The sequence below is a fragment of the Pygocentrus nattereri genome, chromosome 19 (genome assembly GCF_015220715.1).
Source record: "Pygocentrus nattereri isolate fPygNat1 chromosome 19, fPygNat1.pri, whole genome shotgun sequence".
In the NCBI taxonomy this organism is placed as follows: domain Eukaryota; kingdom Metazoa; phylum Chordata; class Actinopteri; order Characiformes; family Serrasalmidae; genus Pygocentrus; species Pygocentrus nattereri.
In genome coordinates this window covers 34,326,723-34,352,647 of record NC_051229.1, presented here as the reverse complement: position 1 = coordinate 34,352,647, position 25,925 = coordinate 34,326,723, and the positions used below count along the sequence as shown (strand labels likewise).

The following is a 25,925-nucleotide window of genomic DNA, read 5'->3' as shown; positions in this document are numbered from 1 at the left end:
CACGATAACACACTCCCTCTCGTCTTCTATTGCTTCATTCACAAAGTGTGTTGTAAAACAATATAGCTCCTAAAAATAAAGGCTTTTTGGAGTGATGTCATAGCAGCACCTCTTTTGGCTTTCCAAAAAGTACCTTTCAAAAGATTTTAAGTTATATTTTTATACATTATGCATTTACATTATACATTATACATTTATTCACTCAAATAATAAAACAATTCACACACACTTTGGTGCTAAGAACCACTTGGCAATCTTTATTTTTGGAGAATTGTAGGAGAAGGTAAAAACTTTGATGTTCATATAACAAGACTTTATTCTGGACAATTTTTTGGGGGTCATTCATCAAATGCTCACACGGTTTAATGGCCAGCTTGTATTTTCAAATGGCATCAAAATGGACTTCATGGGCTGACAGTGACAAAGTACACTATTGGTAGACAGCTGGTGGTCCAGTGTTTCTTCTTATATATTGTTATATTATACACTGTAGTAATGCATATTAAAATACATTTTTTTGGTAGCTGAGTTGCCAGTAAAGTACTGTATATTTACAAAAATTGCAGACCATACATACAGTAAAATACTGTAAAATATTTACAGTAATAGCCTGCAAATTTATTGCAAATGAACAATTCCACTGTCATTATATGACTGTAAATTATAATGTCTGGTATGTTACTGTAAACCAATACACCACTCGAAATGCCTTTTACGGTATAATTCTGTAATTTAAAAGTCAGTATTTTATTGTAAAATAATTATTGCAAATTTTCACCAGTGTAGGGAGTGCAGGAACAGCCTCCATGATTCTGGAAAGGCTAGATGTTAGCACATTGCTGTGAGGATTTGATTGTATTCGGACACAAGTGCTTCAGTCAGGTCAGGTACTGATGCTGGATGATCCGTTCTGAATCCCAGATCATACCACAGGTATTGGATGAAGCTGGTGTGGAGACTGTAATAATCCTACCTGCCAGGTATAGATGTGGTTCTATTGGCTTATTAATCAAAGAACAAGTCACATAGCAGCAGTTAGCTAGGAAGTTATTGCTAGAATATCAGTAGAATATCATTTTATACAAAGATTGTGCCAACACAGGGCTATTTCATTTCAAGGAGGGCCATCTGAGCAAGGTACAGTTGGGATAGATGTTAGCCCTGTTGTTATGCCCCCTTATAGAGGCTAAAAATGTTTTAGAAAAATTCATATATGGATATGTGTACATGCAATTTGCACATAGATATGTAAGGCAGAGTTTGAAGTTTTAGAATATTTTTAACAACATTAAGTTTTTACAGTTAAAGTAATGTAAATTTGATATTGTTTTCACTGTTTAAACATGGAAAGCTGTCGGTTGGTTATACATGGTTGCTTACAGAAAAGAATCATTCAACTTGTACAATAGAAGGACTAAACTGTAATTTTCTGTTAATATTATTTCAACCAAATATTAGCAACACAGCAACTTTCTATTAATAAACAGAATCTGTCTCATATGAAATCTGCCATGATATTTATGGTATTAACATGCCAATTATATTTAGCTGAAGTCAAGCAAAGTGTTACCAAGAGTTTAGAAAACAGGTCACTTAAACCAGATTATCTTTAGAAGATATCAGATAGCTGAGTTACTGCCTTGAAGTGTTTTGAAGTGGACTCTGGACTGTCATGACAGCTTACGTCAGAGGCTAGTTCTTAATGTGTACTGTAGTTAGTTGTCATGATGTCAAACATTATGACGTGTCTGCAGAATAAACGATCAATGTAATACCATTGTTACCACTGTTATAATACAGAACAAAACCTGCTATTACAACATCTGCTGTCACATGTTTATGGCATGCTTAAGTCGTTAAAATGTTAGCAAATTGTGATTGCTATTGCTAAGAAGTACTCTGTAATTTCAAGATATGTCATGTGAATTTAGGCAAAAATCTTGAAAAATGCCAGGAGTTATTTGTAAAGATTAGTTGCAGTAGCCTACATCACTTTTTTATCATGTTGTTGTCATTTGGAAAAAAAATCCCCTTTATTTAAATAGGGCCTCCCTCAGGGCTACCAGGTGTGATAGTGTCTGTACTATCCTGTAGTGCCCTACACCTCCCTGGTGAGAGCCGTAAGATATTGAACAAGGAGTCCCTGAAGGACTTGCAGAGGAAGAAGTAGATGAGTGGGTCCAGCAGCGAGTTGAGGGAGGACAACCACAGTGTGCTCTCCTTCACCTGGTAGAAGATCAGTTCATGTCGGCAGTCAAACAAGTGCTCTTTCGTCTGGGTCATGGTGTAGGGCACTCGAGCAAAGTGGAAGGGCACAAAGCATATGAAGAACACCGCCAGAACGAGGAATACGTTCACTCGAACCTTCTTCTTCCTCTGGGAGGCACTGTTTCCCCCAGTGTACCCTTGCACTGGTCTACTTTGGGCACGGGTTCGTGTAAATGACCTGTAAAGCTCTTTGGTAATGAGCGTGTAGCACACTATTACAACTAATAGGTTGCCCCAGAAGATCACTTGGCAGATGTGGTTGACCACTTCGTGCCATGTCAGCCCCAGTAGAGTCTTCAGCTCACTGCACTTAAAGTCCTTGGAAGCAGGTGTCTTGCTGGTAAGGATCATGTTGGGCAATGCAAGGGCCAGCAGGGTTGCCCAGATCGTAAATGAGAGGAGCTTCCTGTGGGCAAGCTTTTTAGGACTGGTACCCACAAAGGGCCAGAGAGTCTTCTTGCAGCGGTCAATGCTGATCAAGCCGAAGAAAAGGATGCTGATGTACATGGTGAGGTAAAAGATTACAGACGACACTCGGCAGACGAAGACGCGGATGCCGATGGAGGCCATGTTGGAGTCGGACAGGATCTTAAATGGGAAAGTGAAAGTCATGAGGACGTCTGCCACCACAATGTTCTTCAGGTAGATGATGAAATGGGAGCGGCTGGGGATGCTGAAGAACACCCACACTGCCAGGCTGTTGAGGGATAGTCCTACCAGGAAGAGGAGGGAGTACAGGACAGGGAAGACAGTTGTCTTGAGCACATTGTCACGGGAACACATGACACTTCCATTGGTCTGGTTGTTGAAGTGGACTGGGATTGCTGACAGCTCCATGAGTTGGAAGGTTTCTCTAGATAAATGTAAACCAATGAAAGGGGCCGTTATCAAGCAGGCAAAGTGAAATTTGAGGGCACATTTTACAGCATTATACTCTAGAAAAGGTGCTGAAAAAGTTACATTAAGTTCATATTCAAACTAGCCTGCAAAAGGGAAGACTTTAGGAAAAGAATGACACGAATGCTTAGACACATATTGTCTTTGTCAGTTTTTGCTCTATGTAATAAAAAAAAGGAAATCTTGAAAACAAGGAAATCAGTTATTATTTATTATTTAATAACTAATTCAAGTTATTATTTATCAAGTTTATAAGAGTAAAACTTTTTTTTACAATCCCCAAAGTTTTAAGTATTAACCAAGGAAGCATGAGATACAAACTACTGTGTTGTTATTACAAGTGACATTATGTTGAAATTTTGGAGAGTCTAACCAATTTATACTAAAGTACTTAACAGGTTCTAGATATCAACTAAGACAGTGTAAGATACAGATTTTACATTACTATGCAATTATTTAGGGTAAAGGTACCATATAGTTACAGTCTGGTCCATAAATATTTGGGCATTTGGAAGTTGTCTGCCACAGCCTATTGGAGTTAAATGTAAATGACATTTTACTCAAATTGGGTGAACAGTGTAGGAATTTCGACCTCCACTGGACAGTTGGCTGCTTAGCTGTTCCATGGCAATGTGTGTGTTGGTTCCTCATTGTTTCATTATTATTAAGCAGATAAAAGGTTTGATAGTAAACCATAGTAAATGATAGTAAACAAGCTATCATTAGACTGAGAAGTCAAATCACCAATAAGATAAAATCAACTATTTGAAAGCTTCTTAAAAAAGAACACACTGGTGAGCTCAGAAACGATAAAAGAGATGAGGCAACAATTAGGGGTCTTCACCAAATATAGAGGGTTACCCACAGGATGTAAATTATTGGTAAGCCTGTCTGTTTACTTCTTGTAAACAAAAGTGAATCTAGGCTGTAACAGAAAGCAACAATTCTTACTATGGTTTTACTGGGTTTCAACGTTTTACTGCAGAAAGATATCTTTGTTTTTTGTCCCATCATTTTACACTATATGCGATGTATCCAATAGTATCCAGACACCTCTCCTAATTAGTAAATCCAGCTAATTTCCTCAGTTGCTGATAAAGGTGTTCAATTGTGCAAACCGCTCCTATAAACTCCATGAAAGTTCAAAAGAATGGGACAATCTTGAGCAGCCAACCATAACTTAATGTCACTATACACTGTTAGAAATAAACGTACTATGCAGGTACATGATTCGTTCATCAAGGAACAAACAATGTAAGTGTACCTTCAATGGTGCAACAGCAGTTTTAAGGTCCAACTCTGTACCTTAAGTAAGTTTTTCCGAATGGAAAAGTAGATATTTGTATTTTTTTATAAATTATTGTATTGAAACAGGGCAATAAAATAAAAAGCCTGGAGTCGAGACGGGGTGTGTGGAGTCCGTACGACTTAGAAAATATCATTTCAATGGATTATGGTTCAGTTATGTTCCCTGACTAAAGGTACTGGGATGTACCCCTGAGGGTATCACCACAGTGACAAAAGGGGTACTGCCCCAGTGACAGTGTTGTACCTTTATTTCTAAGAGTTTACTCAAGAGTACTCAAAGCTAAGTGTCGACTAGAGTGGTATGAAATCCCACATCATTGAGCTGTGGAGCAGTGGAATTGCATTCTCTGGAGTTTAGAAGGACCATCCTCCTGTGGCTGAATGCAATCGAATAGTAATGGCCCAACACCAGGTGTAAAGCTTTACCAGCAAAACTAGCATGTCATCCCTTAGATGAAGTTTAATTACAAAATTCTATAACCTAAGAATAGCTCAATCAGTTTGTATTGAAGTTCCTGTAATTACTGAATAATAAGCCTTAGTATGTAATAAACCTGGGATTTTAAGGGGTCCAAGGATAGAAATTTAGAAGGCAGCTTCTTAGTAGGCTTTCTATATGGCAGACCATAACAATCAATGATACATAACTCAAGTGAAACATATAGAAAAGTCAAGAATGCAAACATTTCATTTTCTTTGATTTTCATCAATTAATGACCTGTTTTTGGAAAAAAAAATGATGCCATTGACTAAATAACTATTGAGCCTTGGGTTACTGCACACGTATAAGCCACTAAAGAATTAGTTATAGTTCATTCTTAGAGCTGCATGAAGCATTATGTAAGTTTAGAAATATACATATAAAGCATTGTTACCAGCTCATAAGCTAATTCACAGCACCTTATGAATATAGACTTTATAGAAAGTGTTACTATATTTTCTATATTTAGAAAGGTTGCTTTATTTCACCCTAAATCTTGTTCTATATTGATAAATAAATAAATAAATAAATAAATAAATAAATATCCCAGCTCATGAGGACATTCAATGAATGCCCGGTATCAAACTTTTGTGCAGAGTAGTAGGTAACTAAACAAGGTTGTAGCTATAAAGCATCACCTCATTGAAAATGAGTTTCCACAAATAAATATCAGAACAATATTTGCATGCACCGATGTTAGATCCTAGTTAGAGATGTTATTGTCTTCATATTTGCATTTGTGTTTGCATTTCCCTATAAACATGCCCAGGATTTATGTAACTGTCTCATGGGTGTGGATGTAATAAAATATATAAAACATAATTTGGTTATTTCACTTACTATTCACGTTTTTGCTCAATGGAGAAGCTCTTGGTTCTTGGTTTTGACTTGCTGTCTCAGAAAAACATTGTCAAAGCGATGCCACACATGCACTCACCTATTGTGCCTTTGACCTCGAGGTAGATCTCAGTCTCAAAACTGGCCCGGCCAAACCAGAACGTCTGAGGTTTGTCCTGAGAAAAGTTCAGAGTCACTTGATGAGGTGATTTCAGTGGAGGGAGCTTGGTTTTTGAGTAGAAGCACTGAACACGCCATGGGAGTAATTTTAAAGGAAACTTTCTCTTCCTCTTCTGTTTTTTTTTTCTGATTTGCCATGCACAGCAGTCTGGTACTGATAGCCCAAAATATATCAGCCCTACATGACGTTGCGCAACCTAGACGCCATCTGCCCCTCAGGCCGCCTGTGCGTGCTTTACGTTTGGCTTTATTTGAATTCTTGCTGAAACACTGGCTCTGCATGATACAAATGAGAATTTGCTCAATGTACTTTTGGCAAGAGACTTGAAGATTAAAGGGTTACAGAACTAAGTTTCCCTTCCATGTTTATGTTCTCTTTTGTAAAGCCCCTGGTTTTATGAGGATCAGTTTGAGAAAGGCTAAAGTCAGAGAATAGATGGCTGGGAACGGGCATGGAAATGATTTTCTGTCGGAAAGACTTTGTTCCCCACTGCTCTTATTAAAAGATGTCTGCTTGACCCTTTGCCTGATGTGTCACTGATGTGCCATCAGCAGCACCCAGTTTCCAAACCTTAAAGCTGGCTTTGATGCAACTAGTTGTATGGTGTTTGAGAGTTTGCTTGCAATTTTATTTTCATGCAACTTCTCAGTGAAAGTTAAATGAAAGCTTCATGAAACACATTACATTAACCACCTCAAGTTAGCAGTTTGTATTTTCTGAAACCCTGCTACACATGTGTAATCTAAATATACATATTTACCACCTGTTGCATGAAAATTAAGGGTCTCAAGAGAGGAGAAACACTGGCAAAAGCCATTTAACAAGCTTTTAGCATTAGTTGGCTAGTTAAATCAGCTGGTTACAAAAACGTTAGCTTAGAGAAACTGACTTTTGCTGTTATGTCTCAGGAAACTGACAAAATTATAAACTACCAACTACTTAAAGTGAGTAGCAGGGCCTCCGTTTCAATAAAACGTCTTCTCTTTACTTTCTCCTGCATTCATCTGAGGAAACTAAATGGTTGAAAGTGTGTCGTTCATGATGGGTTATTGCCATTTTGGTGGGCTGTTTTGTGAAACTTGATGGGGTGTTTCAAGTGAGTTGCAGGACATTTTACATTATGCAAACTAAAACACAATTTAGTTTCACGTAGGTATCAAGCAACTTAAGTTGCATGAAAGTTTCACTGTGGAAAGCCAACATAAGAGATTATAAGAATTGAAACTACAACATTTAAGTCTGGAGGTAATGTTGCTGTTCTCATTTGTTTGCTTTATGTGTTATTATTACTTTTACATAAGCACTAGGAGTAGATGTTTAGGAGTAGTGGTTGAAGACAGTAGTGTTCTTGTTGCTTTGTCCCCAGTCAAGTACCTCTACTCACTAACTAGGAAAGTAGCCTCAGAGAAACTACCACAGATCTTAACATCAGCAGAAACAGTGGATCAAGCTATTGCCTCACTGACATGTTGCAGAGAAAAAATCTTGGTCTCAATTTACATGGAAGGTCCACTGTAGACGCCTTGTAGAAGCTCAGTATGTCTTTAGGTAACATTCAACTAAATATCTATTTAATGCAACTGAACTTGAAGTTGAATGTGAAAGATTATCAAATCTATCTGTAACACTAAGCCTGACCCAAATCCCAACGTCAAGGCAAAACCTACACCGACTCCTAACCCTAAACCTAACCATGATGTTGTTCATAATCAACAGAGTAGCACAAGAAAGTTTATAAGTGATTTAAGTATCTGTAGATCATCTATAGGAGACCATCCTAAACCTGTCCTTGCACTGGTGGCATGCAGTGTAAACTTAGCCATGGTGATAGCATCTGCCAAATATTTGTGATGATCTAAGAAGAGCTTAGTCGTTTTTATTTAAGATTTAAGATAAACTAAATTTAAATTTATTTAAGAAATGGCAGGGAGATACAAGAACTTAGCACCGTTGCTAATGAAAAGCTTATAGTTTTATAATATTTTCATTGGTATGAAAGAACTATACTTTCAACAGTTAGATATCTGAGGAGGACCAGGCTTCCAAGTGGAGTGGCTTAGACCCCTCAGGCCACCCAGTAGCTATGCCCTTGTTACATAATAATTAAATGACACTCCATATCAACACCTTTGAGTTGATTCTTTTTGATATCAAACAGTGACAGAGACCTGGATTATTTACTGCAAACACAATCAGATTTACAAGATTTAGAGACCCTTATTAGTCCCACAACATGGACATTTCACCTCTGCATTTAACCCATCCATGCAGTGAAACACCACATACACACTAATGAGCACAGACACACATTAAGGGGCAGTGAGAACACTTGCCCGGAGCGGTGGGCAGCCCTATCCGAAGCACCCGGGGAGCAGTTGGGGGTTAGATGCCTTGCTCAAGGGCACCTCAGTCATGTGCTGTCGGCTCTGGGGATCAAACCGGCAACCTTCCGGCCACAAGGCTGGTTCCCCAACCTCCAGCCCACAACTGCCCACAGAAGACTGTAAACACAATCAAACTCAGCTCAAATTCAAATCATAACAAAATATGATTCAAATCATAACAAAACCACAAATTATTATTACTTTTACATAAGCGCTAGGGGTAGATGTGTAGGAGTAGTGGTTGAAGACAGTAGTGTTCCTGTTGCTTTTTCCACAGGCAAGTATCTCTACTCACTAACTAGGAAAGAAGCCACTGAGAAACTACCACCATTCTCAACATCAGCAGAAAGAGTGGATCAAGCTATTGCCTCACTGACGTGTTGCAGAGAGAAAATCTTGGTAACAATTTACTTGGGTGGTCCTCTGTAGACGCCTTGTAGAAGCTCAGTATGTCTTTAACCTTTTACTCTCCAGGGTACATTTTGGTGACCAAATCATGAGGCTAATTATTCAGTAACTGCATGACGTAAATGTGAATATTCATTTCATTTGTTTAATTATTTATTTTTTGTAAAAGCTCCCCTCAAATGAACAGAAAATATGTCTTACGATCTTAAACATATCACTATATGCTTCCGATTTCCTACAATCTTAGACGCTCTTTGCATTATTTTATAGTAATAATATTTACAGAGCAGATCACTGAAGAGACGCCATCTGTTTATAGTTTATCTACACTTTCCACAGTTTCTCAACGAGCTACGAGTGAGAAATAATTCATCTGAAATTACAGCATGTCGGTTATAACTTCAAGGGTAGTTTAAAGGCAAATCAAAGCAAAGGCACCATCACCCTCAGCTAAACCAACATATTAACCTTTAAGAGATCTCAAGTAAAACATATTTCAAAAGATTGTGTTATGATAATCTCTACAGAATGAGCACAGTGAGAATGCCTGTGAGCCTTTGATCACATCATAACAAGAAGTATACTCACATTAGGAGGGCAGAATGACAGGGTTTCCTTAAGTTCACATGGTGCATGAACAAAAATAGCCAGATAGGAAAATATACAGTGAGAGATAGAAAGAGACGGGAGTGGTCAGTTCCTAAAAGAGTGCAGGTATAATGCTGCACAGATAGGATATCCTCTTGGCATGCCACACCTAACTGGGTTTGAAAGAATCATGTAAATAATATCACTTATTATGAATATTATTGGCTACATCCTGATTCACACGGTGCAGCTGTTATATAAAGGCTCCTACTCAAAGACAGTTGATGGGTGCTCTTTAACCCTGATTTGATTTGATGTCTCCTAAACAGAGTCTATAAATCTGTGCTATAGGTATGGAAAGATGTGTAGATGTCAAGAGGTCATTACTGAAACAAAAGTAAAAAAAAGACTTTTAGTTGGATGAGTTGGATCATGATTAGTGGAGATGAAGCCAACTTCTAAAACTGAACTTTTGAGATGTGGAAGCAGAAGTAACACTTTCAATGAATGTCATCTTTGTAAGCATCTGTAATCACACTCATAGCAAGTTATAATGTATTCGTAAGGCATTATAAACATGGTAATAAATATTTCTAAAAATGCATTACATGTTATAGCCATGCTCATTATGCATTATGAATTGTTAACATGATACATTATATGTAATATTCATAACACATTATAAGGGCTCATAAGTCGTATTTGTCCGCTCTAAGTAAAGTGAAGCGTATTGTACTAAAGCTTCCTCCAGTGTTAAGAGTGAGGCTTCAATTTGATTTACTGAAGGATTTACTGAAACACTAAAACTTATACAATAAAGCTCATTACAGGCTTCAAATGCCAGAGTTTAAACTAGTGCTCCCATCGGCGGTTTATCCAATGTGGGAAAATCAATGTACACCGCTGTTAATGTACACCACCGTTAGCCTGACACTGACTTAACACTGCATATCCAACAGAATTCTAGCAGAAATCAGCATTGCTGTACTGCACTGCAGTGTAGTGTTACAGAGTGAAGAGTTCTAGTGCTTGCCTTTAGAACCAGTGAGGTAACAAATTACAATGACAGCATCTACTATCTTGCCTCTTCCTCTCCAGGCCTTCACTCCACAGTGACTTCACACTCAGTGTGAGGTCACAGGAGGTTCAGGCGAGGGGCTTGGTTTGCTGTGATGTAGTGTAACATTTACAGTGACAGCGCTGGGTAAGAAAAGCACATTGTAACAGTAATTCTAGGCTAGACAGCCTGTTTGGAGCATCTGAATACTCAGGACTAAAACCCTGAAGATGCCGCCCTAACAGCACCTAAAGCTGGGACTGACTCCATTGGCACTAACAGTATAGCATGTTATTAACACTACTTATAATACATTATATTAACAATTTATAATGTATAATAAACATGGATATAAGGTCAGGGTCGCGGGGGGTGCTGGAGCCTATCCCAGCGGTATTTTCTGTTAATTGTTTTTTATTATTAATGTTTCTTAATGCTAAACAGTGAAATATTTGCACACGCTTGCTGGAAATTAAATAAATGAAGGATTTTTTTCTCTGACTTTTACAATGCTGTATGTACACTGATCAGTCATAACATCAAAAATACCGCCTTGTTTTTTCCATTTTATCAGCTCCACTTACTGTATAGGTGCACTTTGTAGTTCTACAGTTACAGACTGTAGTCCATCTGTTGCGCCAAAACACATGTTGTCATATTCTTCATAACTTTCATATTTCATAAGCTACATTCAGAAGGTGGGCATCATATGAGGCTGTAACTGTCTTCTTTCCAGTCAAATTGATGGTGATGTCATTTTAAACCCTTATAATAAAAGAAGCTGAACTCACTGTTTGTTTTTTTTCTTTTGTCTACTGAAAGTTGACCCATTTTTCCACAAATCTGGGCTATTAAATGTAAACAAATGGCTTCTCCTCAGTGATCTGCTCTGTAAAAATTACTTTTACAAAATATTACAAATAGCGTCACGTAAATTCAGATGGACAAATCAAAATACACCCTGGAGAGTACGAGGTTAATGTAAAGGAAATTTGCACTTCATTTGATAAAAGTTTGAAGTGAAGGCTGGGATTACATTTTTTTACATCAAAATTCAAACATAGCAGCTGCATCTTTACAGCTGATAAATGCTGACAAACGGTTATCAGTTATGAACCCTGAGAACTTATGCAAGAGGTTGTGAAACGTGTATGTACAGTTGTGAAAATCTGTGATTTATTGCCTTATATCACTCATCAACTTTTCACACCAATGCTTTCAGTAGCCTATTCAAAAGTTCCTCCACTCTCACTCTGTAACCTCCAATGGCCACAGCGTAATGACTGAGTAGATGTTTCTTGACAGCAAATGCAATGAAATAATCAACACATAAAAAGCCGGGCTTTAATTGCCTTTATCAGTGTTTTACATTAGCAAATGCACCATGTCTATGCAGTTAGAGCTGTATGTATTTTTCAACTAAGACAAAAGTGGACAAAGGACAAGTCTGACTTACGCTGCCCATGGCTATCCTTGGTGGAGGAACAAGAACATCCTGGATCATAGATTTAGCTAATAAATTGTATGCAACCTGCAAATCCTACTACAGAGACTACACTGTAGATTATAGGGCCTGGAAACTTCCTACAGAATGAAAGCATTATGTAATGTTTATGCAGGTCTAGAAAAAGACTTCAATGCTGATTGTCTATGTCTGAACATTTGGAAAATGACCTCAATGCAAACTGGCTTGATAAAATGCCATAACTCTCAATGAACAGCTATAAAAGTACTGCAGTCTGTACAGAAGGAGTTGCCAGCCTTTTGCACCTTACAGCCCACAGAACTACTCAGAGAAAGTTCAAAGTGTTTATTGTCATATGTACAGAGGAAACAGGTTTCCTTATATACAATGAAAAGCTTACTTTGCTCCTCGCTAAGAAGCTTATGTGACCCCCAAGAAGCCCAGCCTGATGTTTTCTCTACCTCGCCTAATGTCATGGCTGATAATGTTTCTTAGCTGCCAATTGCTAATGTACAAAGGCTCCCTGTAGGTACCACGTTGGCCCACTTGGGCCAAGATACTGCAAACAATGTCAAGTAACCAACAGCACAAGAAAATGGATGGAAAAAGAACATTGCTGAACACTGGTTGATAACATCATACCAAAACAAACAAACCCATATATAGTGATTTAAGTTGTAATTTGACTGCGACAGATGGGTTGTTTTTCTTGCTTTTTATGTACATGAGACAAAGGTGTTATTTCCACAGATGGCTGCCCTCTATGCAAAACATTTGACCATATGTCTGACCGTGAAACAAACAAACAAACAGGCTTTCAGCCGATAGTTATAGCGTGCAGCCAAAGGCACCCTCACTTTGGCTGAGCACAGCATGCTAGATTAACTGTCAAGAAACAGCCACTGGGTCATTATGCCATAGCTGTAGGAGGTTATAAAGCAAAAGCTGGGGTACTGTAACAGAGTTCTGAAAACATTTGTCTTGTAAAGTGATGTAGTAATGTGAAATATGGCCTCAAGTCAATTATTCACACATGCATTGTTTTTTTGTTTACTTTGTAGGATCCTCATTAGCTGCTATTCTACCTGGGATCCAGTAGACATACTACACATTACAAATATTACACATTATTAAAATAACAATCAATGAAACAAGTCATACAAAACACAGCTGAAAGATAAAAGAAAATCAAAAAGACACATGAAACATTTAAAATAACATGGTAGGACAACATAAAACAAAAAATAACAGTACAAACATGACTGAAAATGGAAAAGCCACACTGAGAGAAAAGGTCATTTGGCATATCTTACAAAGACCTTATCTGACTCTATTCCGGTAAGTATCTACATCCCTGCCCACCATAAAACCTCCACCATAGTGTAATGATCTTTAAATTTGTTAAATAGTATCGTTTTGTTAGCTTTTTAAATTTTACCCTTATTTTACCCTCAATTTTAAGTAGTGGGACCGACAGAGAATTCCACTCCTGTATAGCTCTAAAAGTTACCATTGACACATGTAGATAGTACTTTAAAATTTTTTAAAAATTTCTTTAAAAAGTTGAGCAAGGGTCATCTTCCTTATTATATTATTTTGCATTATTTGCAGTTTCATCAGATGTTTCTTTTGCTGCATTTGACCACATGGCAGCACAATAGTTTAAATGACATTGTACTGACACTAGTTTTAGTGACCTCTGTGTTAAAAATGCTGCATATGTCCTTAATACAAGGTGGGGGTTGGGGGGGGGAAATCGATTCTTAGATTGCGATGCAGACGTGAACGATTCTGAATCGATTAATTTATAGTGTAATGTTGACGGAACGCAAAAGGTGGAAATGCAGTGTCCGGATAGTCTGTGGTGGCACATAACAAAAACAGGAGAAATCCTCTGCTTTAAAAGCCACGTTAGGACAGGAGTCACCAGCCCAAATGTTAAGAAGAGCCATTTTGTCTGTTCAACAAAAACCAGACCACCTTGGGAGCCACAACATTTTATGTCCAATACGTCTCAGTGTGTGCTGATGTCCTAGTGTAGGCTAAAAAACAAACAAAACTCCAGACTTACTTTACTCTGCTTTAAGCTTCAGCTCAGCTATAGCTGCTTTCCTCCAATTTCCACCAGGACATTTTTCTTGAAGGAGAGCCTTCCAGTTCACTTGCCTCATCACTTCCATTTGTTTTATTAATAAAAGATATTGTGTGAAGAAATGTGCCTGCCAGAAAGACAGTCAAGTGAACAAGCTGTTGCTTTTGAGTCTGGTCCAGTTTCAATATCCGTATCCGTTCAACATCCACATCTCGATCAACTACTCAGCACCTTTATCATGCATGTGAGGAGACAGGAAGATTAAAATCTGCTTTGGATTTGGGACTGGACACACAGGACAGGCAGGACAGGCAGTTTCAAGGGAGATCAGAAACATCTGTCTATCTGAACAAATCTTTCCATACGTCAGACAGAAACTTCAGACTTCACTTCAGTCTCATATATTACAACCCACTTTATGATGCTTCCATTCCACTTTGGGGATCACCTGGCTAGTCAGACTCTTCCAATGAAAGCCTTATTGATTTATCATTAAGGACTCACCACAAGAGCTGAAAGGACTATCAAAAGATGTCTGAATGAGCAGAAGTTGGTTGGAGCACAGCCCCATGTTGTTTGACACCTGATACTTTCAAGGCTTCACACAAGCTGAGAACACTAAAGCCTTGTTCTGACAAAAGGTGGGAGTGACTACAGGAAGAGAAGGAATTCAGCATTGCTTCTGGTTTTCCACTTAACAACTCCCACCCTTTCCAACCCCCCAGCCTCCTTAATGCTTGCAATCCCCATTCACCCCAACCCCTTCATGTGCACCCCATCAGCAGTCAACCGCAAGGCTACCGTCGGCTGGCCTTTGCCAACACAAACACTTCCCTCATGGGTGCAATGATGCCCTGAGTATTGAACGAGGGGAAGAAAGCATTTCTTCCTGGCTAGTGCAAACCGTTCTCTTTTAAACAGCCTCTGGCAGTGCTTGCCGCTGTACCTCCCTCACTTCCATGGCAACAAAGAGGAACCAAAGCACCAGATTAATGACTTTTTTTATTGACCTCTGTCTTCCTGAGGTGATGTCAGGAACCCAACACGAGTACTGGGCCTGTAAGAGAAGCCTCATACATGTTGAAAACAACAGTGACAAGATGCAAGAATCTGGAGTCAGTTTGACTGAGCTTGGCACCATCAGCTTGAAGACAAAGAGGCGCCTGATGGTTGTGCTGTCTTTAGTCCTGGACTCTCTCCTGAGCCAGTCTTCAGGAGCATGTGTTTTTACAGGCAAACGGTCAAAGCAGCTGCTGGATATGGACGCCTGAATAAGAAGACAGCTCTGTTTGTTAAGTGTAAGGTTACAGCAGCTACTGATGCTGACAGCTGCCTGAGAGACCCTTTCTCAATGGTTAAGACTCATACAAGAGCTTCCGTCTCTGTGTGTTGGAACTGACCGAGAACTTTACTAACTGACCCATATTTATGGGTTTAAGGGCATAAGAACTGAGGTCTCAGCATAAGTTATGGGAACTGCATATGTTGGAGTTCCCCCTGCTATAACACACCTAATTCTAACCTAAGAAGGCTGAGAAGAGTCAACTTGCCAATCAATTCTTCTGCAATTTCTACAGGTCCACAGTGGAGACCATCCTGGCTAGCTGCCACACAGTCCATGTTGGAACGGATGGCCATACAAATGGTAATGAAAACTCAGTGCATCAATGAATGCATTCACATGCACTCAATAATCTCATCATAATCTGATTTCTGCAGTTATCTGATTATTCAAATGGCCATGTAAACCCCATACTCTGATCTAGAAATCTGATTAAGAATTCCAGTAAAGAGAGCTGGATTTCAGCTCAGTAATCAGATTTCTCAGTGCATGTGAACTCTTACTCTGATTTCTTTCTTACTCTGATGGCGGTATCAGAAATCAGAGAGCAGCGTTGCTGTGAAATGCAGCTAAACACTGGAGCAATGCTGAAACCGACTACATGCTTGACTTGATTACAATATTCTTCATCTTCTAGATAATGTATATTCACATTTCAGGTAAAGTGTTGCAATGTTTTTAAAAAATAAAGTTTGAGGTTTACGTCACGTCTTCTTCTGTGAGTTTATTGGCTGGAAGCATAACAGAAATCCAATTTCTGCCTGACTCACATAGACCTGGAGATTCACATTATCTGATAACTCAAGTGCATGTAAACATGTTAATCAGATTACTGACAAAACCTGATCTTCTGCAGTTATCAGATTATTAAGTGCAGGTAAATGCACTCACTATAGCTGTCCTTCCACCCATACAGGACAGTTACAATAGAAGATGTCAAATGTAAGCCAACAGTATATTCTCAGACCCCACACACACTGGAGCCACTTCCTGTTCCATCTGGGAGGGGTCATCAGAACATTTGAGCTAGACCACAAAGTTCAAAAACAGTTTATACCTCTGGGTGTGACTGTGGTTAAACTAGGCACACCAGCACCAGATCATCAATACAGTCTCTTCTTGAACTAAACCCACAATGCATGTCAATCTTATTCTAAACTGCTGATCGACTTGATATACACTTTATGAATTAACATTCATGCCATTGTGTACTGAAGACTAGAAGAATATTTTGCACATTTTGCATATTTTGGTACTACATACACACACTTTCTATGCACCAGTACATTTATGTGCCTCTAGTTTCTTCTGTACTGTCCATCTATTGTATTATTATAGATTTTTGTACTTCTTCTATATATACACACACTGTCTGTCATCCCACTAGTGCTCTCATGTCCTTGTCTTAGTGTTTATGCACAGAGAAGCAGCAAAAAGTTTTTTTTGTTTTCAATTGCTGTTTTTTTAAGGAAATTTTTAAGGAAGCTGCAGTTCCATTTTGTCTTACGCGGCTGTTTTTGCTGAGAGGTGGGGTGTTCCCACAGCTCCCTTTTCACCACTCGCTCACAGCTTAGGACAGAGTCGTACCATTTCACTCAGAGAGAGAACATAGTGTCCAAGTTAATCTGATACCCTACAGTTACTGGGAAAACTATGTTACATTATTATACAGTATCAACCCTTGTGTGGTGTTCAGGTCTGTGGGACCCATTTTCAGTTTTCAGAAAAAGTTTTGTGACTTTTTATTATTTGAACCTCAGATTCCTTGGTCTTTGCTCATTTTCTGTGAAGAACATATAAAATAACAGATTTTCAGTGACTTCACATTGTTCACCCCTGCACTCTTACATCACATATGTCCCTTCACTCTTTTCCTCTGTTCTACTCCTACATGGCCTGCTATAAGTGTGTGTGTGTGTGTGTGTGTGTGTGTGTGTGTGTGTGTGTGTGTGTGTGTGTGTGTGTGTGGACAGCATTGACAGGCTGCTGACTGGCTACAGCTGCTAAAGGAGAACCCTACGCTGGACATTGTAATCTGGTATATTTACATAAATTGTTATGGCTGTATTGACTAAAAATAAACAATAATATGGTGGGTCCATCAGACCACCGAGTAACAAAAAGATCAACTCCACACAGCAGTTAATTAAAAATATCCAATTTCAATTTCATTTCCATTAGAGAGAAAAATAGGACAGGATAAGTCAAGGACAGAGCTTTAGTTTGATCTGACCCTCAGTACCAGTTTTTGCCTCTGAACCTGTTCGAAGCACAACAACGTTCAGTCTGAGCTCAAGTTTTGAGTTCAAAACTGACCCAAGATCAACAAATTGTTAGAAATGAAGCCATAATCACCCAAAGTGATAATTCTAATGATGGAGGTAAATTACAATGTGGCAACAATAGAAACTGTCATTAGTTCATGGATAATCAGCTGTCTAATATTTTGCTTTAACAGATCTATTCATCAAGCTATGCCTTTCAACAGTCTGGTTAAACTTTCCACAATGCACTGTTCTCACACTGTCCAGCGCTGATATTAATTCCTTGCACATTGATGAGCAGCTGACTCCAGCAAGCCTGTTTAAAATCTGAAGATAAAAAGTAGGAGGAGGAAAAATAAAGCATGTATAAATTCCAAAGCAGGGGGTTATGCCAGGAAAACCTGTTAAAAATGGGAAACAGGCTATAAGAACCTGGACATGAAATTTGGATTCCCATTTGAACCTTATATGAGCAGTCAGGTCATGCCGGGTTGGGACAAATATTTCAGGCTCTACTCCAGCTCCAAGGTTGGGAATCACTGCAAAAGAGGTTACAATACTTCTGTCCAACCAGGGTACAAATCTGTCATTCCTTGTGCGAGACTCTTTATGCTAGATGATGGATGGAACACATCATGTTCAGAAGGTGTTTAGTTGCAAAAACAGGCTTTTAACTGCTGACTAAGGAAAATTCCTTCTCTGCTAACAAGCCTTGCAAGGCCAGTGGAAGGACGATAAATGTCTGCTCATCACAGATGAACCCACGGGTCACTCCGGTCACACTTTACAGGCCCCTCCACCACACTGTCTCGGTCAGTGTCGTCACTCTGATAGTGATCTGCCAATGGTTTATTTTACATGTGCAAATACTCACAAGAAAATAAGGAAAATCTTTTTGTTCCACAGACAGATTCTCTTGGTCCTCTGATGCTGGCTTTTCCCACATAACCTTAGTTTCATTCGACCACTGGTTCTGCAAGTAATTATTCAGTCCCTGATTAAGGCTGGCGCTAATGTTGTAGACAAGACTAGTAGCTCTGAGTCTGAGTCAAGACCAATGTTCATTAATTGTCCTGGCAAAATGGTAGTTATGTTTATATTTTAGTGTAAGCACAAAACTAAGCAAATACAGCAGTGAATTTGTAGCTCTGGGCTTCATGTGTGTGAGAAGTGAAAATGAGTAACTAGCGCTCTGTGCCGTCTGCCCAGGAGTGCTTTCAAATCATGCACTGAAACCCAAGAATTTACGCAGTGAATCTCAGACACAGGGTGGTCCCACATCACCACATGCTGCTAAAATAAATACATAAATAAATAATATTATACAACAGTTAGTTCCACCCACGCCAGCTGGTTGAGAAGCGTTTTAGCCGTGCTGTTATTTTGCCATAACATCAGGGTTTTTCACAAGCACTGTATCACTCCACTAAGATGCCGTTGCTAAGCAACGATTTTGACAACTGTGGGAGACGGTCAAGACATTTGAACATTTTTACTTCTTACTTTGCACAAAAACAGAAAATGGACATTTTTGAGATCACATTTGACTGACAGCCGATTTGGTCAGACAACCTGGAATTAGCCAGAAAGTAATTGAATACCATTCGCCAAATGTGTAGTCTCATCTTCAGAGCCAAATCAGACTAAGCCATAAAACTGATGCTATAAGAAACAAAAAAGCTGCTCAGTGGTGATGACAGTTTGTGAATTTAGTGTAAGGAGCTGGAGAACAAACTGCCAGCTGTGCAGCAAGTGGGCGGAGCTTATTATTACAAGCCGCTTGTTAAGGAACTATAATTGGTAGAAGGAATCACAAACATCCATCCATCCATCCATCCATCCATCCATCCATCCATCCATCCATCCATCCATTATCTAAGCCGCTTCTCCGTCAGGGTCGTGGGGAATCACAAACATTAAAAAATATTATTAATTTCTTGCTTTATTTATTTAAATGTTGTATAAAAGCAATAGAACACTTGAGGTTGTGTGTTATCGCTATTACATCACGGCTGTGATGTTATTTCGTGATAACACACTCCCTCTTGTGTTCTATTGCTTAAATAATAATAAAACAAGCTGGCTGAGTGATGAAATGCAATTAGGCCACTGACAAAAAAAGTGCCTTTCATTTTATACTAATGGCATCTTTGTAAACCTGTTTAGAGGTGGGTAGTAATTCATTACATTTACTCAAGTACATGTATTTAATACTGACGCATTAACACTCTCCTGAGTATTTTCACATCATATTATTTTTACTATTACTAAAGTCTATTAGTGAGTAAAGCAATCATTTACTCTGTTACATTTTAGCCTTTCATATTTAGATACTAATTCCTTAAGCGTGTTTAATTTCAGTTTGTTTTGATGGTGGCAACATTTATAATGCTTAGTGATTTGTTACATCTCTGGCTTTGAATCTTCGTATTTTAGACCAAAAAAATCCCAAAATGAAAAGAACAGAGCTACACAATCTTCAGTTCCTATGCTGATAAATGCTGGATGTAGTAGAAGTTCCACTTCATTACTTAAGTAGATTTTCAATCGACTTCTTTTATATTTCTACTGAAGTTGTTTTGGTGAAGGTGCTTTTAGTTCTGCTTAGTTATTGTAAGCATGTATCAATATTTTTACTTGAGTATTGATTGAAGCTCCTCTACCCACCCCTGAAGCCGTTCATGATCAGAGTCGGGGTGAGTTTTGATGCCGCTTCAGTTGATGCAGCCTCAGATCGCAGTATTTATAGGTAACATCTCTGAAGAATATCAGGCTGTTTTCACACCCAGTTCATTTTCTAAGGTCCGCACCACAGTTTTTGTGATACTGTATCTTTTTCATTTGGTTTGGATTGTGAGCTGCAAGGGCTAAAGAGAGCTAATTTACACACATGGGTGTTTATTGATTAGAAGTGTTGAAGGGATGCCAGTGCTCTGTTACTCTAAGGGGGAGCGAGGAGGCAGACGCACACGCTGAGATAAGCGAGATTTATTATGGGCAAATCCAGGGTCGTGGTCAAAACAGTCCAGAGTCAATGAGCCGACACGGACAGATCGAGTGTAAGACATGACAAAAACCAGAACCAACTCATCAAACAAAGACCAGATACAAAGACTGGCAAACACAAGAGGCAAACACAGGGCTTAAATACACGGAACAATGAGGGACAGGTGAAAACAATCAGGGGTGGAGTTACAAACCAAAACAAGAACACATGGACAGGACTGGGAGGGGCCAACCGTGAAAGTTACTCTCAAATTCACCACCATGAGAACAGAAAATTTACCCAACCAGGTTGCTGATGCTTGTCCAAAAATCCAGAGTTTCTCCACAATCCAGAGTCAAACACATATTGTTATTGTATTGCTTGTTTTTTGTTTTTGTAACGGGGAGCGAGGAGGTGGACGCATATGCAGAGATAAGCGACGTTTATTCTGACAAGCCACTTTTTATAGGGTAAAGTGACTCCCAGCTGAAATGGAGATTCTGATTGGCCCTGAGTTTTTCTCTGCCTGTTCGTGCTGGTCAGCGCTTCCTGCTGTTTAGGGAAGCTGCCAAATCAGCCTCATTAGGTGAGTCAGAAAGAATAAAAACATCTTACAAGTAAAATCTTGTGGGCTGTGGAAGATTTTGTGGTTGTTTGTGTGGGCCATGAGTTGCATAAGTTAATAAAGCCTCTGAAATAATGTAAGGACTGTTTTATTATGCTTATTCTGGTTTTGTTGATATTCAATCATAATTCAGCTTCCATAATGATTTCCGAAAATGATTTCCGAGTGCACCTAACTCTGAGACCAAGAAAAGACTGAGTCCTAATGAAGGCCAGACTGAGACGAGACTGAGACTGCTTGTTTGTGGTCTCGAGGCCAGTCTCGAGACCAAGACCCGACTAGAGTACTACAACACTAGTTCGTATTTGTTGAAGATTGAAAACCAACAATGACATAATATGAAAGTCAAAGGAGGACAAGTTGAATAAAGGTTCAAATCTGATGAGTAATCATGCTGTGTCATGACTATCCTTATTGATTCATCATAATATGATAAATAAAGATGGGTCTCACTTTATTTGGATAGTCCACTATAGTCCCCTATAGATTATCTACAGATGTTCAAAATGTTAACAAACTATCTGTAGAAACTCAGTTTGTTCTAAACAGTGGTGGGGTTAGGGTTGAGAGCTAGGACCACGGTGAGGGTTGGGTTTAGGTTTTGGGTTGAGGTTAAGATTACGGCTTTGGATTAGAGCCAGGTTTAGAGTCCAAGAAAATTATTTTCAATTTAGTAAATATTTAGTTGAATGTAATTTGAAAATAAATGCAGTATCTACAAAGCATCTAAAGTGTTGCCAATAGATGTTTAAAAAAATGATGCACAATAGCAGGACATTGTGTTTTGGTTTGAACATGCCATGTTAAGTGACCGTGTTGCGTCTTCTTGCCCAGCCTGTCTTCTTTCCAATACAATACAGACAGCAAGACATGAAGACAATAACAAAGAATGCTTGACAGCCTTAACACAAACTGCATGGACATATTGGTTTGAACATAATTGTTTTGCTAAGCTTGTGAAATGTTGTGTTGAGTGACAGTGTCGTGTCATAATCTGTCTGTCACCTTGAGATTGTATATTTCGAAGTCTGTTTGCGGCGGGGAATGTTCTCGATTCTGTTGCTGACCCAGTTTTCCACAGATGGTGGTTGGCGCTTGATTCTGCAATCACACGAATCCGTCCAGAGGGATTCATTAATTCCTGCATTAATACATTTGCAGACGTCAGAGCTGAGCTTTGTGTGTCTTAAACAAATAAACACAACGGCAGATGTTTTACCATAGTGGCAGATTTGGGCACAGTTTAATAGTTGATGAGAACTGACCACTTCTAACGAATTTCCTTGTTAGCTTTCATTCCTCTATGTAAGCCATATCGTGAACCACACTCTGCTGATTTGATTAGCCATTAAATATCAGGCGTTCACAAAGTGATGCCATCATCCCTTTGAGGGTAAACACTGTTTGAGTGCATGGTTACCCATTAATGCCCACTTATACCAACCCTTTGTTTTTCCCTTTACTGCCCAATGTGATATTTCAGTGGAATTTGGAGCTCTTCATGAATGAGGTCACTCAATGTAATGCAAAGCACATTGATGTGAATCATGTTCTAACGATGGGTTGTTTTAGTTGTGTCCACATTTGCAGTTCTTCAAATAAACATTCCTAAAAATCTCTACATGCATAAGATCTCTAGTTTGCACAACCAGACAAAAACCGAGCCCAGAGAAGCTGAGAAAACTTATACTAACCTTACAGTCAGGCCAGGCGTTCACTCCTCAAATACACCCAAGAAACCTGGCAAATTTAAATATATACACAGTCAGGTGTGTTTGGATAGGTAAATCACCAAACTGTGCTGGACACTGGCCCTCCAAAACTGGAGTTGTGCACCCTTTATTCTGTCAGGCAAGACACACATACACTTTCACTTGCTCTAATGAGTGCATGGCCTCACAGGGCCTGACACGACCTCATGCTGATACTACATGTCTTAGGAACAACTGTGATGCTGGCTTTCAAAGGCAAAACTTTCATGAAACTTTAGTTGCTTGAAACTTACATGAAACAAAATTGCACTTGGGTTGCAAGACTTAAAGCATCCTGCAACTCACTTGAAACTCAGCCGCATCTCAGATTCAAGTTTCATGAAACAGTCGGTCAAAATGCAGATAACAAAATCACTCGATCATATCAAACAACATTATCTCAAACAATTGATTTCACCAAATGAATGGACAAGAAAGTAAAAAAGGTGGTTTCCTGGGTGATTGAAAATGAGATCTCAACTGTCTTTATGTAATATTAATAGTTTTTGCCAGCTTCCTGAACCATGACGACAAACAAATGTGAGTTTATCAATATAGCCATTTAAATCACAGCTTGTGCTAGCATACATTCTACTTCGTCATCCTGATGTTGTCACAATTTACACAGATTATTCATTTTCTCCTCTCTGGACTCCTACTAATAGTGCACGGAGCTCAAATTCCTTTGGGACCTAAATGATACAAATCATCAACTTTCTCTTGTACATTTCTATAACTTAGAAATAACTGCATGTTTGCTGCATGTAGTCCATGTAATTACAGAGTAATAAGTAATAAGCCTGTGATTTTAAGGGGTTAATATACTTAAATGCTACTGGAAATGAAGCTCATTTTATGTTTAAAACAAATAAGTTTATCCAGCTAAAATGACAGTCCAGCCAAATGACACCATAATATCAGATTATACACACATTCACACATCTTTTTATAGGTACTCGAACCTTTCACGGGAAGCGAAGTGTTGGTTTCACAATAAGTCATATGCCTCAAAAAAGCTCCCGACAGAGAAGCTGGCATCTCGAGCTCAAGCTGTGTGAAATATTTAACATAGACCTGGCATATGTTCCGCAGCAACCTACAGACAGAGGCCTCATAACCTGTGCTGCTAACATGAACCCGGCAGACAGAGCTACAACATGACCTTCACGTACCATGATCCCATGGGTCTATGAGCTGCAGGCATTCTACTTAACCCATTCAGGGTACTTTTTTGTACTTGTTTTCCTAGATTTCCAAAGATAAAGCTCATTGGATTACAGCCCTGTTTCCAAAAAAGTTTGGATGTCACACAAAATGTGCATAAAAATAAAATGAAATGATGTGCAAATTATTTTAAACTATGTTTTATTGAAAATAGCACAAAGATGGCATATCAAATGTTGAAGCTGAGAAATAGTGTTGTTTTTTTAAATATATGCTCATTTCAATTTTGATGCCAGCAACATGTTTGAACTCTGTTTCTATTTACATTTTGCAGTGTCTCAACTTTTTTGGAAATGTGTCCAAAAATTCCTGATGCCTATCCTACCCCCGGGGCAAGTATAAACCCTTTGTTTTCCAGAGATTCTGTCCCTCTATTGTCAAAGATGAAGTGTTGTTACATAAATTGATGGTCCAGTTAAATAAAGTACTATTTAAAGGTCAGAGACCACGTTTTAATTATTACATTTCCTGTCAAAATGGCCATTAAGTACAAGTAAATCATTTTCAGGAGATATTTCTGAGGAGATTAGATAAGAAATTCCTCCTGCACAAGGCAGAAGTCAAAGGAAAAAACACTTCCATCCTTCCTCCCAAAAGGAGTATTTTCTTTGTATTTGGCTTTTATTTTGTCCTGCACCAGAGCAATTTGCAGCCTTTCGGAGCAGAAGGATGAACACTGATAAAAGTACATGCATATTAAAAAGGATCAGTGTCCTGAGAACCAACATATTGTGATTGAAACAAACTACATATACTATTGCTAAAAAGTTTGGGGGTCATGGATTTCATTCATATAAAACCAATTTCTTTGAAGATAAATGCGTTAAATTATTCTATGACTACAACCAATTTAACCAGCTGCTTATAATAAATTTGTGCCAAGAAATTCCGATAAGCAGAAAATTATACTTTCATATTTTTTCTTGCTCTGTCCTAAAGTGATGCTGTTCTCAAAATATTATAAACTTCAAATAAAGTATTGGATTAAAATGTGGTGTCTAGTTTATAGCCATTTAATCTACATTGTATGAGTTATTACCAAATAACAATTATTACTGTGACAAGACACCACAAACCTCTGAGTAGTATATGTGCTACAACAATTCTCCACATATAAACTTTCCAAATTGAACTTCCCTAGTTGCCTTCAGGACCTGGGAGAACTGATGACATCTGGTGGCCATAGGACATTGACAAAGTGTTCAAAGTGCCAGTGGCTAAGATACAGTGCTACAGCACTCCAGAGGTGTCGTATTAACTTTCTTTGCTTTTACAAGAACATTGAGTTTTATATTTGCTGCCAACAGTATAACAATATACTACCATCAAAACCAATGTGTAGAGTGTATTAGTTTATGTCGGTATACTAATTATCACTCAAACCCAGCAGTGCCTGCTGAAAGAGCATGTGTTGGTCAATTGTCATCAGTAAGCTCTTAAGCATCCTTAAAAAAATATAGATCAGGAGAAACAGGAGTTTCTTGATGCACCACCCCCCTAGAGCTAGAGGGTTAAGGGTCTTGTTTAAGGGCAAGCTGGCATCTGTCAGAGGTAAAGGCAGGATTATTAGAATCTATAGCCTCCCAATGCTAAACCAACATTCTTGCTGCCGTGGTGCCTCAGATTCAAACTAAGACCTCTTAAGTTCACGGTGTGAAGGTCTAACCCACTGCTGCCCTGGTCCTTTGGAGAACTGGATACCTGTGGTTCCAGACATGACTCTGAAGTGTTTTGAAAGCAACACTTACTTTCTGACTCAAGCTTGTG

The 25,925-nt window shown here is 38.8% G+C and overlaps 1 protein-coding gene across 4 annotated transcripts; it reads right to left on the bottom strand.

Moving 5' to 3' along the window:
* Positions 1-229: 229 nt before the first annotated feature.
* p2ry12 (purinergic receptor P2Y12) lies at positions 230-25,925 on the bottom strand. Of its 4 annotated transcripts, none has more exons than XM_017691807.2 (3): positions 25,907-25,925; positions 5,892-5,967; positions 230-3,121 (listed from the first exon to the last, which is right to left on the bottom strand). In XM_017691807.2, the coding sequence occupies exon 3, from the start codon at positions 3,103-3,105 to the stop codon at positions 2,038-2,040; it is 1,068 nt and encodes a 355-aa protein (XP_017547296.1). In that variant the 5' UTR covers positions 3,106-3,121; positions 5,892-5,967; positions 25,907-25,925; the 3' UTR covers positions 230-2,037. The 4 variants fall into 4 exon arrangements, with proteins under 4 accessions (XP_017547296.1, XP_037403638.1, XP_017547295.1 ...); XM_037547741.1 differs by lacking the exon at positions 25,907-25,925 and adding an exon at positions 22,189-22,218; XM_017691806.2 differs by lacking the exon at positions 25,907-25,925 and adding an exon at positions 9,353-9,409.